At 40.2% G+C, this 14,605-nt stretch overlaps 2 protein-coding genes across 5 annotated transcripts in view; one reads left to right on the plus strand and one right to left on the minus strand.

Annotated features, from left to right (window-relative positions):
- Positions 1 to 8,042, plus strand: part of LOC147167553 (plexin-A2-like) — a 99,229-nt gene extending 91,187 nt beyond the window's left edge. Inside the window, exons 29-32 of the mRNA XM_086087956.1 lie at positions 204 to 373; positions 1,502 to 1,714; positions 2,752 to 2,902; positions 4,399 to 8,042. Coding sequence (XP_085944082.1) covers positions 204 to 373; positions 1,502 to 1,714; positions 2,752 to 2,902; positions 4,399 to 4,494 — 630 coding nt within the window. The 3' untranslated portion in view covers positions 4,495 to 8,042. The remainder of the gene's footprint in view (positions 1 to 203; positions 374 to 1,501; positions 1,715 to 2,751; positions 2,903 to 4,398) is intronic.
- LOC147167551 (olfactory receptor class A-like protein 1) overlaps positions 1 to 14,605 on the minus strand; it is a 152,911-nt gene that overhangs the window by 118,725 nt on the left and 19,581 nt on the right. The gene's annotated exons all lie outside the window — the stretch shown is intronic.

Raw genomic sequence — 14,605 nt, forward strand, 5'->3', positions numbered from 1 at the left:
TACTATTTTAATACATTTACTCTTTACACCAATAAGAACCATTGGTCTCCACTGTAGACTGGCTTGCATTCAAAAGCACAGTTACAGTCAAACGAAATTAGAACATTTTACACAAAACTGCGAGAGAGAAAAAAACATTGCATGGACACAGAATGATCATAATGTATCCAAAAGTACTAATTCTGTTTTAATGTTATCTTCAGGGCACGCTGCAAAAATTTGTGGATGACCTGTTTGAGACGCTGTTCAGCACCGTGTGCCGGGGCACCGCCCTTCCGCTGGCCATCAAATACATGTTCGACTTTCTTGACGAGCAGGCCGACAGACACGGAATCTACGACACGGATGTCCGCCATACCTGGAAGAGCAACTGGTGAGTGACGTGTTTTTTTTAAGTAATCCTCTACTCAAGTGTACTTTATAACCCAAAGCATCAACAGCAGGAGCACTTCTTCTGGCTTAATTACATGCGAAGAGGACAACAACACCGCATTTGCCTGCTCACACTCGCCTCCAATGAATATAAATATTTAGATTTGAATCATCAGCACAAAGCTCTCCAGTCAAGAGTGTGAATTTCAAAACAAGGTTACATGAATGCTGTTTAGTTCTCGGCTTTCAATAACTGCATCTGTTGACCTTCGACTATTATTCCACTAGTTGTCGTTTCAGGGTAATTTCAAAATTAAAAACATATATATTAGGCTTAATATCGACTCTAAATTGTGTATATGTGCCAATTTAGAGTGAGATGGCATGCTTGTCTATATTTGCCCTATGAATTACTGGCGGCCAGTCCAGGGTGTACCCACATTCTCTCACCAAAAGTCTTCTTCTCATTCACTAAATATGACCATATTATATCACAATGTTTGTCTTTTTTAATATAAATTTTGAAATATTTATGGTACAATATTACATTTTGATTTCAACCCTTAGCTAAATGTCTGTTAGTGTTGTTTAATTATGCTAAAATTAAAAACACAAATTGTAACTATATCAAATATTTTAGTTTTACAAGGAAAATCTAGAAACATTGCTTGTTGCATTTTTTTAAAGACTTATATGTTATTGAGCTTTTATTTTTTGAAAACCAAAATTAAGACTTTAGACCCATTATATAATTGTTAGAAATATCTACGGACGGACGAGTACCGATACCGGGCTGCTACCCCGCCTTATTTCAAAGTATCGTGACTTGCAATAGCAGCCGATACGAGTATTTTAAAGTCAAAAAGAGAATTTGCAATTTTGGGTATTTTAGTAAGAAACATGAAATCGGCGCACATGATTTAACTTGGCGGGGCCACATAAAATAATGGATCTGGCCCCTGGGCCTTGAGTTTGACACCTGTGATTTATCGTCTTCAATGAACCTACCTAACTTGCACGTTTCTGAAATGTGAAAAACACAATGAAAATATTTGACATGACAGGTCTAAATTGCATCCAAAGAGAAATTGTTACATACAACAAGTTTATTCCCTCTGTTTTTCCCCAGCCTTCCCCTGCGCTTCTGGGTGAACGTGATCAAGAACCCGCAGTTTGTCTTCGACATTCATAAGAGCAGCATTACGGACGCCTGCCTGTCTGTGGTGGCCCAGACCTTCATGGACTCGTGCTCCACCTCCGAGCACCGTCTGGGCAAAGACTCGCCCTCCACCAAGCTGCTCTACGCCAAGGACATCCCGCACTACAAAAGCTGGGTGGAAAGGTAAGATTTTCTGCGCGTGACCAAACATGTCGCTGAGCAACTTGTAAATACAAGAGCAGAGAGATGAGTTCAAAGCATGTGACATGTGCGATGACAGTTTACGCAACTGGGTTCGATTAAAAATAAATGCAAACATGTTAGAATTGTGTGACTTATTAATAGCATTGGTTTTATGCATGCTGCAAGATGAATGCCACAAATAATACATTACAAAGGATTTCCTCTGCCTACAGAACTCATTCAAACCCAAAAACATAGAAATATGTTTTTTAATATACTTTGTCCTTCACTCCCAAAAACGTTTTTTATGTGTTTTTTATGCTAGAGCATACAGAAGGCTTTGATGCAGCCTCTGACCTGAAAAGGTCGCTTAAAGCAATGGCAGTTATTACAAAAAACGGCCAGGAGGTGGCAGCAGAGTATAAGATATCACCCAGGGCCAAAAAGCTCTTTTTTCTCCAGGTTTGTGAATAATGATGAAACTTAGCTATATTCTAATGCTAATTGCTACAAAACGGAAACAGATACAATTTTTAAAAAAATCCTGATGAAAGAAGCGACTCTAATCTTTCTTTTGGTAGATTCCATGTTTTTATAGCAATAGAACACAATATTCTGTAGACCTTGCAAAATCAGTCAAAATCCAGTAAAACAGCCAGGAGCAAAGGCAATTGCTTCAGTAAAAATGGCTGGGAGTGAATGAGTTAATTATACAACTCCTTTTATACTTTTATATATCTTTGTATAGGACCATCATATTGGATGCCATTAGATTTATGATTCGTTTTAAGTACTACAGTGATAACAGCCGTATACAGTATATATCTTATTGTATGTGTGATGCTAAAGGTGTAAAAAATGCAATTACACAAACTCATATCAAAAAAACAGTGCGCACCAATGAGTGAATTCACGATTATGCCGCTCTAGCGCCTCCGATGTAAAGCAGCCGCTGCGACCGCATGCTACTTGGACTTACTTGAAGGGAAAAGATTGGCCGGTTGTCTGATACGCAGAGTGCGCGTCTCCCCTTTCAGGTACTACGCCGACATCAACCGCCTGCCTGCCATCAGCGATCAGGACATGAATGCCTATCTGGCTGAGCAGGCGCGCCTCCACTCCAGCGAGTTCAATGCGCTCAGTGCCCTCCACGAGATCTACAGCTACGTCAGCAAATACAGCCAGGAGGTGAGGACGAGCGCGCCATGGGGTCGGAAAATGTGACGATGAACTTGCTCGTCATTACGGCCTCCAGCAACTTTCTACACAGATATTAAAGCACACGTAGTCCTACCCTGGTCAGAATATAAAGGCAATGATTATATTCTTGATATTCATAACAGACACAGACTAATAAAGGTTAGCTTGTCACAATATCGGTGAAACCCGTTTTGGAGATTTTGCATACAAACAAAAAAAGAAACAATTTGCAACCAAAAGTCCTCTATTCATGTTTCCAAACAATAACAAAAATTAAACGTCTACTTCTCACAAAAAGTTAGAGATGGTCGATTTTCACCTAACGTTTGAGGAGCTTCAAACAGGATGCTGCCAAAGAGAAGTAGCACCTGAGATTATTGTGTAACAAATTGTCATCAGCAGGTTGCAATAATGATCCAGAGAGACTGGAAGAGTCACAGAAAGGCATATGAGTGGATGTCCTTGGAAGTTTATTGGTCAGCTCATTGTTAAAGAACAAGAATAAGAGCACTGAAACATTGAACAGGTGAAGATGCGTTTTCAAAAGTTTAGAAAAGCTCAAATCAAGTTCACCTGTAAAAGCTATAGTATACTGAATTTTAAATCCATCCTGAAAATCGTAAATGTCAGTTGTAAAAAACAAACAGAGAGGCATCTCAGCCAATCACTAAAAACACAAAGCAAAAAAATAAAAAATACACATAAATGTTCTCAAAGCTATGCAGAACGCGAGGGGAGAAATCGAATTGATATTGTGTAATTAATAGCCCAGTGCCAGCCCACCATTACCAAAAATCTGCATACATGTATTGTAACTGGCGGCCATTGAAATGCATTGGGGTAATTGTGTCACTTTTCAACCCCAAAAAATATTCTAAAAACGCTGATAAACAACAAACGTGAGTTTACCATGAAAAAAGGGGTGCCCATCCCACAACGTAAAAAAAAAGAAAAAGAAAAAAAAAAGAAGCAAAAAGCAAGCTCTCTGTAATGACATGATGACACAATGCATTGCTGTACTTTGTGCCAGTGCTGCTATTAGCCAACATCCACCTTACAACACACTGGCTGAGGTTTAGCTGTTCATACAAACAGTTTATGCTCCGGCTCCCATGCCAGCTTGTGAGTAGGAAGATTGGCCGGCGGTTGGTGCCCTGTTGCCTCCCACAGCCATTGGCTGGACATAACACTGGCTGCATGCATGTGCGCTCTCTGATAAGAGTTGGCAAACATTTTCAGTGTTTTGAATAAAAAATAAAAATAAACATCACAGGGAGCTAAGTGGTAAAAATTACGTCGTCAGGTATCAGTCATACAGTCATACATATAGAACACCAATATGGGATGTTTGCGATGATGAAAGAAATGTTAGCGTAATTTTATAACTAGCTAATCTCTTGCTTTCACTTAGCTCGCTAACTGTGTGTGTGTGTGTGTGTGTGTGTGTGTGTGTGTGTGTGTGTGTGTGTGTGTATTTGTATTAGATCACGGAGGCGCTGGAGCAGGACGAGCAGGCCCAGAAGCAGAAGTTGGCATATAAAGTGGAGCAGATCATCTCAGCCATGTCTGCCGAGAGCTGAGACGCACGCCAACATACATACGCGCACACGCTCACGCACACATGCTGTACACGCAGACACACAAAACAAGCATATGCTGAGGCGGAGAAGAGGAGGTGGAAGAGGAGGAGTAACATGCGCAACACAGCAAGTGCACTCAAACGCACACGCGCGTCATGTGTATGTATGCCTGCACGCAAACACCCAGAGAGACTCGTACGCAGGGATGCTTGCAAACTTTATGGACCTAGTAGAAATAACACACGAAAACGTGCATACACCGAGAAAACACACACGAACAGCAAATCATCCCAAAGCATGACGTTTGCGAGTAACATGCATCCATCGTCGAAAAGTGTCCTCCGAGGGAACCACGCAAAGAATGACGACTCATCTCCAAAAGATCAACAAAAATCGAGGTGCTTATGGTTTTTGGACTAATAATAGCGATGAAGGTACGAGCGCTACGGGTCACAGGCAGGATGCGATGCTGCCATTTAAGCATTTTGTCAACAGTGAGGTCATGTTGTGTATTTGATCAAATTTGGATTTTAATTAGAGATAAACCGATATGTTTTTTCAGGGCTGATACCGATGCTGATTTTTAGTAGTCAAGGAGACCGATAACCAATTTTGAAACCGATAAAAAGATAAAAAAGAGTTAGGTCAAAAGTAACCCAACGATGGATAAAAAATGGACCGATACACTTCATGGGTCAATTTGACCCAACTTTCTGGGTTGTTTTATACGAAATGACCCAATTTTTTGACCCAAGTCAAGGATCTGACCAATATTTATGAATTGTTTTTTCTGAAAGACCTATTTGTTGGATCATATCGGCCCAAGTCCATTTCAGACCCATAGTTAGGTTATTTTTGACCCAACTGTTTTTAGAGTAATTATTTGTTTTAATGTCGAATAAAAACAAAAGGTTCAGAAAGTTCCCAGGGTCAGCAGCATCTCTTATAAAGTTAACTGAAAATTGAAATAAATAGTTCCCTGAGATTAAAGTGGTTTTAGCTTTACCTTTTAGGGCTGATTATCGGTCTATCTCTAATTTTAATTAGGGAGATTTGTGAGCAGGACCCTAAAGTCTTCAATGGACCTAACGTGCATGTTTTTGCAAGCAAGCCATGCCAAATCAAGACAGGAAGACTAGCGCCGAGATTTGAACCAAATCTCAAGACTGTGAAGCACGCTAACCACGAGCTCCCATGCTGCAGATTTTAAAACATTTCACAAAAATAGTTTACTAAGGCTGTGTTCACACTTGCAATTAAAACAAACACTGTAATGCTGTTATTACTAAACAAGTGAATCCTACCTTTCCTGCTGCATGATTCAAAGGTCAAGCAAAATGTATTCATACGGTCAGGCAAAATGTCATCAATTCTTGTGACTTCTAAATTGGCGATTCATAGTACCACATGGGCTCCCTCTAGTGGTGAGAGAAAGAATCACTGCCAAAGCACAGTTCAGAACTGTTTGTGTTTTAATAGGGATGGGTAATAGGGGTGTGCCAAAAACTCGATTCTAATAAGATTCGCAATTCTCATTTAGTACGATTCAGAATTGATTTTAAATGTCCCAAAATCGATTGTATTTAAATTATTTTTTACCATCTTGCCCTTGTTTGTGTGTGCCTTTATTGGGAGCGCTGTTCATGTTGTACACGATTTGGCCACTTAGGGGCAGTGTGGTTCCGCGCATTCTGATACACTGTTAAGTTGTAGCCACATTAGAGAGTAGAAGGAAAAAAATCATGATCAAGCTATGCCAATAAAAATTAGTTTTTTGTAGGAAGGGCATATGCCGGTGAGTAATGAGCAGAGATGCTTCTCTGAATACATTCCTGTTTCCTAAAGTGTTTTGTATAAATAGCCGTTCTTTTGAGTGATAAAAGTGCTGGGAGTAGCGCGCTAATTAGCATTAGCGAGTCAGGCTGGAGTAGATCATGACGATTCTTCGCACATCTATAAATTGAAGCAGAAATCTTTGTCAATAAAATCAATTCTGAATCGAAAACCAATTCTGAATCGAATCGCAGACCCAAAAATTGGAATCGAATCGTGAGACAGTCAAAGATTCCCTCCCCTAATGGGTAAGTACCAATACCAAGTATTGGTATCAGGCTGATACCCGGCTTTATTTCAATGTATCAGTACTCGCGTTTTGGCTGTTTTACAATCAGGAACTCCAAATTAGAAAAATAGAAAATTTTCTGTCATTGTTTTCTTGTGGGAAATTTTATGGCTCAAAAGTACTAGTGGTTTCGGTACTTGGTATTGGTATCAGTAACCACTCAAGAGTTGAATACTCGACCGGTACTGTCTCAAAAAATAAACGTATATGGGTATAATTGCTTTTCTCGATGATGTGCAATACATTTAATGAAATCATATATTTTTTAATGATTCTGTATTTAAGGAATGCCGGAGCAGAGATTCAAACCAAGAACATTAGGGCTGCGAGGCAGAGATGCTAATCACTGCACTGAGACCTGCAAAATGTGTCATGCATCTGTTTTTGTTTTTTCTAGTCCAGACCAGAGAACAAAGTACGAACACAGCCATAGAAGCCTAGTTCAATAGTATTCTCATAAACATGCATTAAGATGTACATTATAGCACTGAACAAGCAGTATAAAATAGGTCATGCAGTGATATCTACAACACTAATTTTAATTCATTTGAAGAGAAGTGGGGAACTCAACTGTGGCAGAATGTGTCATTCATGACGTCTCATCAGTCATTGTTTACATTATACTTGAAATGCACCAAGTGTACGAGACAAAAACACCTGCCGCGGCTGTCAAGAAATGTGGAAAGATGAAATTGAGTAGCTGCTGGGTTGGTCCGATAAATCCACTTGAATAAAAGTAACCTGGACAATGAAGCTCATGAACGGGCTGCAGAGCTTCTAATTTTGGAGTCGTTTGTGGTGCAGAGAGCTCCCGCCGGATCTATGAAGATGGATGCCACGTGCAGTCGGCTCATTAGCCGCTCCTTGTAAATTTGATGCGTTCTGTCGCCTGACTGCACTTCACTCACTTTGCATCGCGCCCGTGTCTCCATCTTTAATTGTGTAATTCACATCTTTTTATTTGGACCCGACTGCTAGTGGTCTCTTTTGCTGCTGTATTTATTGAGTGCCATATAGAAACTTATCACGATCAAACTGTCAGTGTGAGGCCTGTTGGGGGGGGTTCAGTTTTGTTCACGACGCACCAAACTGTGACAATGACAAACGTCTTTGTGTGCTCGATCACGCCTGTTCATGTTCGAGGGCTTCTTTCATTTGTCTTGAGCCCCACCATCAATTCCAAACGAAAAGATGAGAAGAAAAAGCCTCCATTTCCTGTTAAATGTTGAAATATGACAAAGGACCCATGTGTTTTATGTGTGATTTGATAAGTTATAAATGTGTCGTGCAATAAACTGTCAGATGTGTTTTTTTAAACGATATATTACTATATAAATATTGTACATAGAAAACATTCCTATTTTGCAAGCAAAAGATTCACTTTTTACTGTTGTTATAAATTAAACTGAACAGCTGACGATATGCATCCTTGCCTGGTTTCTTTTGTGCAACGTGCTAAAAAACAGAGGGAGTTGAATGTCCACTCCACTACTCCGCTTAATTCACATCCCAATCCTCCTGACACACTTTATGTCTTACTATTTCAGTAACTCACTGGCATGCCGATTCACGTGGGAAACTATGATTGAGCTTTCATTGGAAAGGTATAATTTGTTACATGTGCACAAAATCTTAAGCTGACACTCTACTGGAATTACAGCAGGACCTGTAAGAGATATTGGCTTATTTGGACTAGGATATCCTGAAAACTCAATTTCCTGGTCGAGAAGGCAAATGGATACACTGATGATTTACCGGTAGATAACGGAAAGCACCTTAAACTTTCTGGCTGATTTTGAACTTTTGATAATATTAGAGCATCTTCCATTGGATAGACTGACATGTCCATTCAGTAGCATGCAGAGGGAAGGGTGTGTGGAGACAACACAGAATCTAGTCTTTGATCTATAGGAGGGAAAATGATGAAATTTGGCACGATTGTTGTATGTGCATACTACCGCTTTAGTCAAGATGAACATTTCTAAATACCGCTCACTTTTGGCCCAATACTGTCAGAATTTCTCTTTTCAGTATGATGATGATGACCCTTAACACTAGTTGGGTTTCCAATCCCATCCACCAATTTTTATAAAAAATTTCAAGAAATGCGAAAAAGGGCCCAAAATTCGCAAAAAAGTTTTAACGTTTAGAGGGGGTGGATTTTGAAGCGTTTCGAAAAAAGGAAAATGCTAATTTTGGCTAACAGGTTTTGCAAATAACCGCTGGCAAGATCGGATACACGTCGCACGTTTTAACCGGATATTACGTGACACGTACGTTTGTAGTCCCAAAGCAATGTCGGACGATAAAGTAAGGTATGTTTATTTTAATATATATATATATAATATATAATATTTTTGGAATTAATTAAAGAAGTGAATATTAATGCTATTTTAGATGGAAAACAGCAAAGAAACGCTACGGTTTATCAAGAAACACAAAAGAAAACTCATACGACGTCACCGCACGGCGCAGTTCGTTATTTCGTAATTAAAAGCTTGTATTTATAAGTCAGAAACGGAGAATAATTGAGTTGTTGTAACAGAAAGCTTCTAAGTAAGCATTTACCAGAAGAACATTCTAGTTTCAGAATGGCGCAGCCAAAAACAAGACCTAAACCCAAGCTAGAAAATGTGATTAAAAAAAAGGAAGGATGGGTGGGTAGATTGAGTTTTTAACATTATTTTCGTATATAAGGGTCAGACTTTGGTGGAAGTGAAAGGAATTTGACTCATTTGTTGAAATAACGAAACAAACACCAATTCAATTGACAGGAATTAATTTTGACGACAAACAACCGACTTCGCTTAAGTTACGTCAGTGTCACGACAGAAGAGCAAAGCTTGTAAAACAACAAAGAACTTTCCTGGAGAAAAAGATTAATCCCTTTGAATTTGGAGAAAAAAAAGCTTGCTAGTGATGAGCAGCTTCCTGGGGGAGAAGGGAATAATTTGCTGTACTGTAAGTACTGTGACAATATTTGGTATGGCATGTGAGCACTGTATAAGGACTCCTCCGCACTTGCTATAAGGAATTCATTATTTATGTTTATCCCTCAGGGCAAGCAGCGCAATGGGGGGGTGATTGGGTGCTTGCATGAGTATTCAGAACTCCCAACCTGCGTGGATGCAACTCACAAAGGAATTTTCCATCTGCATTCCACTGCGCTTTCCCTGGTAGGAGGTTGGAAATATTGGAATTTTCTGTCTCCTTAAATGTAGGATTACACTTTACAAGATCTACTTGTCACTTCTATACAAGTCAAAGTTGGGTCTCTGGAGTGCCTGTTCAGTATTCATGCATCAAGTGTCAAATTCAGAGGTGGGCACTCGGCTGCTGTTTGAAGCCTCGAACAAAAATACATGGAATGAGGAGGATAGTCTGTACTGACCCCAGATCGACGGACTGCTCCAGTCAGTGCTCACACTGCTCAGTCCGTGTATTTTTTCGAGGCTTTGGGCATAAAGCACTCATCGAAAATGTGGGCATCCGTCAACGACGGGGCTGACAGAGACGAAAATGCCCACCTCTGCTAAAATTAAACAATGTAAATCTTTCATTTGCAGCCCATTTCCTTCCGACTTTGAACAGATACATGGCCATGATCTGGCAGCCATTGCTGAGTGGAGATGTGCCATTTTCAAACGACAGCCAAAGCTTGTCTTAATACCTGATATGTCCTGTGAATTTGAATTTCGATTTTCCTCTCACTCCTTTTCCCGGCAGCTCCGTCTTCATCACTCTTCGACCAATATACTCGCTAACCCTCCTCTGGACATGTCCAAACCATCTAAATTGTCGCTCAATAACATTTTCCCCCCAAGCAGCTAACCTTGGCTGTCCCTTTGATGTGCTCTATCTATCTATCCTGATGACTCTTAAAGAAAACCTCTAACATTTTCATTTTTGCCAACTCCAGTTGTATTTCCTGTCGTTTTTTTCAGTTCCTCAGTCTGTAATCCGTACATCATGGCTCACCTCACTTTTCCCCTTCATCCTTTCATAGACTCTTCTATCACATAACACCCCTGACACTTTCCTCCACCAGTTCCAACCTGCTTGGAAACATTTCTTCTCCTCACCACAGTCACCATTGCGCAGGACTGTTGACCGTCTTGAGTAAGTCTTCCACCCTGGCTATCTCTTCGCTTTGTAGTCTCACTCTTCCTCCTCCACAATCTTATTCATGCACATATTAGTGACAGGCTGATATGTTTTTTTCAAGGTTGATACCAATGCTGATTATTAGTAGCGATAACCAACATTTCAAGCCGATATTCATTTGCAGTAAAACAAATAAGAGATTTGTTTAAGAATCCTTTTAAAAATAGTTCCCTGCCGTTTTCTACTGTAAATAAAGTTCCCAAATTTTGACATAATTTCCTTTATTTTATTTTATATATATATATATATAAAAAGTGTAGGGAGTTCCTAGTGTCAGAATCATTTTTTTCTATATATTTTTTATTAATAGATCCATTAATGAAAAGTTCCCTATATCTCACTGAGCGACAAATGCATGGGAATGTAGCTAATTTGGGTTTTTCGTCAAGGTTTGTAAAAAGGTTTCAAAAGATCTTTGCAGTGAAAAATTGTCTGAATATGTTCAAAATGTGTTTACGATAAGTAACAACTGTCTGTAAATCCTGATGAAAACCCTAAATTCGCTATGTTCGCAAGCATTCACCGCCGCTCAGTGAGATACCAGCTTTATCGGCCTTAAGATTCGTAAAAAAGGCTGATGCAAATATTTGTCAAAATGCCAAATATCGGCACCGATAATCGGCCCGGCAAAAAGTAAGAGGCTTAGAATTGATCCCTGACGCTGGCCCACCTCAAACTCCTCTGCCACACCTACAGCACCATTCACCACTCGTATTCTACTCTCATCCTATTCTTGTCTGCTTCTTCAAACTTCATCATCCAGTATCACAATTCCTTTGCGACCGAGGTCTTCATATCGGGAAACAACGTTTTCAGGTGTGACGCTATTTATTTTTTATTTTTATTGAAACACAAACAAAATGGCACGAGCGTCAATGCCGAATACGTAGTGGCCACTACCAGCAGATGGTGCTGTTGATTCAGTCAACAAGTTTGCTGGCTAAAGAAGCGATGATTGCAATTTGCAAGAAAAGACCAGGCTATCAAGGTTCCTCTAGGAGCTTTTATTGGAAATGCTCCATGGACATTGTGGTCAATCCGGCTAACACGATTGTTGCATATACAGCAGCTGATAAAGAAAACCTCAAATATGTAAACACACACACATGCCAGGTCTTTGTGTTGTCTCTCCTGTACAACCAAGCGTTACATTCCCTGAAGCACTGCCCGAACGCATCCTGGAGGCTGCTGAGGTCTGCATGCATCAGCCTCCCGCCGCTCTAATTAAATATGCATGCAGCATTATCAGGCTGCGCACGATCAAACAGGCTGTGCGCCGAGTGTGTGTTTGTTCTTGCCAAGGACAAGAGACAGATGTCCAAATGGGGAAACCAAAATCCCCGACGGACCCACCCAACAACTCCCTGAGTGATCACAACACTGACAATTTCCCTCCAAATTTATTTAATAAGCTAATCTGAGATGATGCTTTATCTGCTTAATTTGCTGTGATAGTTTCCTTCTTTTGTCCCCTCCCATTAAGAAATGAATTAGTGACGTCATTGCACATTGTCTAGCAACGGCATTGTAAAAGTGCGTGCAGATGCTAGAAATCCAAAGCCGTGTTGATTAGTTAATTCAAGTAGGGATGGAGGGAAAAGTGCAAATCATCAGGATGGTTGACTACTGCCACCCTGTGGGTAGAAATATAGCAACATACAAAGTGGCTACCAACATGAGCACAACTGTTTACATTCATTCTCAAGGAGCTCATCTGAGAGGCTGCATATCTTGTGTCTGTAGGGCCATGCGGCGGGTCCCGCAGGTCCTAAATACTGACAACCTCGTGTTTCACCATGATGAAAGGAACACTCGCTCTCCAAGTTTATGATTGCCTCACATCCGTTCTCCAGCCTGTACACCAAAAGGGTCATCACTGCTTGGACCAGACAGAGGTAATGGTAAAAAAAAGAAAAAAAAAAAAAAACCTTGCCCACCCACTTCTCAGACGCTCACTCCTTCCCTTTGGAAATCACTTCAAGACAGGCACCCTCCTACGCAGCCAATCAGCGAGCTCTGTGGGATTTACAACTCTCGCTCAGTCTCTCTCACTCTCACTTTTGTTTTTGTGTGCCATAAAAAACACATTACAACACGCATATGTGCTTGCTCACATTGTGTTGATTGGAACGCATTAAACCAAATAAAAAAAGTTTATTTAAGAATGAAAAGGCCTTCAACCGTAACAATCTAGTATAGTAAAGTATACGGTATTGTTCCAGGTGGCCAGGCCTTTCTCGTCTCACCAAAGAGCATCATCACATTTGGAGAATGTGGCTGTTTTATAACTTCCTGTGGAGAGCTTCTGCCAAAGCCTCTCAAATATTCCACTCACAGAATACAGAGCAAACACTTTGGTTACCAGATAAAATAGTAAAATTTTATATGAGGACCAAAAGTACTGCATAAAGAGTCACGACAATGCGGAAAAAGTCATTTGGGGACATAGGCCGCAAGATTTTTAGCTCTTAAGATCTGAAGTCAGTCGGGAAGAGCTGACATTTAAAGCACTTTAATAGGGTAAGTCTATAGTTTAGCAACTATCCTCTAAAAGTTATGCAATACAAGCACGATTTTGCAGTGCACTGGTTTTATCTACTTTGGCCATTTTTACATGACCTTAAGAGTTTCTTATCGGATATTTAAAAGATACACATTATAGGCCTCACAGTGTTTGGGCTAATAACTAGGGTTGTAACGAAAACGGCAATATCGTGATATCGCAATATTGAAAAGTGCAACAATATTGTCGTCGTCATGTCACAATATTAAAAGCAGCACATCTTAAAAAAGTCAGGTTGATTTCCATTTGTGCAGTTCTAGCACCCCCTTAGTGGCTAATTTTTCAGTGCAGTTTAATTTTCATAAGGCATGTTTTTGGCCCTTCTGTTTAAAATCCGCGCTAATGGTCAGATGAAGGGGAACGTTCTCAATCTGGCTCAGGCCTTCTTGAGTAGAGTTTGCATGTCCTCCCTTGTGTATCTGTTGTCCCCCCGCCCCCCGGTAATCCGGCAACGAACCGCATTGCATAAACGTGTGTTAGGTTCATTGACGAATTGTCCGGAGGTGTGAATGTGAGGGTAAACGGTTGCTTGTCTGTATGTGGCCTGTGACCAGTCCAGGGCGTGCCCCATCTCTCGCCCACAGTCAGCTAGGATAAACTCTACAGTAGTTACCCGTGATCATAATGAGACCAAGTGCTAGAGAAAACTGATCATGTATGGAAAATTGAACATAGTTAACTTGTGAAGTGTTGTCATAAATCAGATTAATTAAAAGCCAAGAACTGTAGAGTGGATCCTCGGAATTTTAATGGTTCAGCGGACAAAGAACTCAACCAAAGAACAAAAATACAGAGCTCATCAGTCCTTCTGTTGTCTTTGTGAAAGGGTAATGACGACATACTGTAATTAAAAAAGCAACATTTATTTCACCATGTTTTATATCCTTTAAAGTTTGTAATTGACAACTATAAGATACTATTATATTATTAATCTCTTAGCGAACAGAAACCAAAAGAAATCCGGCCTCCTGCAACTGTTTGTTTTTTAATCCCGACGGTCCACTGTACTCGCGTAAACCTGCTTTCCAATCAGCTCGTTTCATCAAAAGCTCTTCAGTGGCATGAGACCACCACATGGTCATAACTTCACTCCTCATGACCCTGGTGATGGTTCAGTGGTTGACATTTCATTTTTAGCTACTACCCTCTGAAGACTGGGAACCTCCAACAAGACTTTGCACTGATTATATATATATATATATATATATACCAATAATCTGGCATAATTTGGATGAGGTGTCCACCCAAATTCCCATACAGCC

The sequence above is a fragment of the Leptonotus elevatus genome, chromosome 10 (genome assembly GCF_054856555.1).
Source record: "Leptonotus elevatus isolate MCC_2025b chromosome 10, RoL_Lele_1.0, whole genome shotgun sequence".
In the NCBI taxonomy this organism is placed as follows: Eukaryota; Metazoa; Chordata; class Actinopteri; order Syngnathiformes; family Syngnathidae; genus Leptonotus; species Leptonotus elevatus.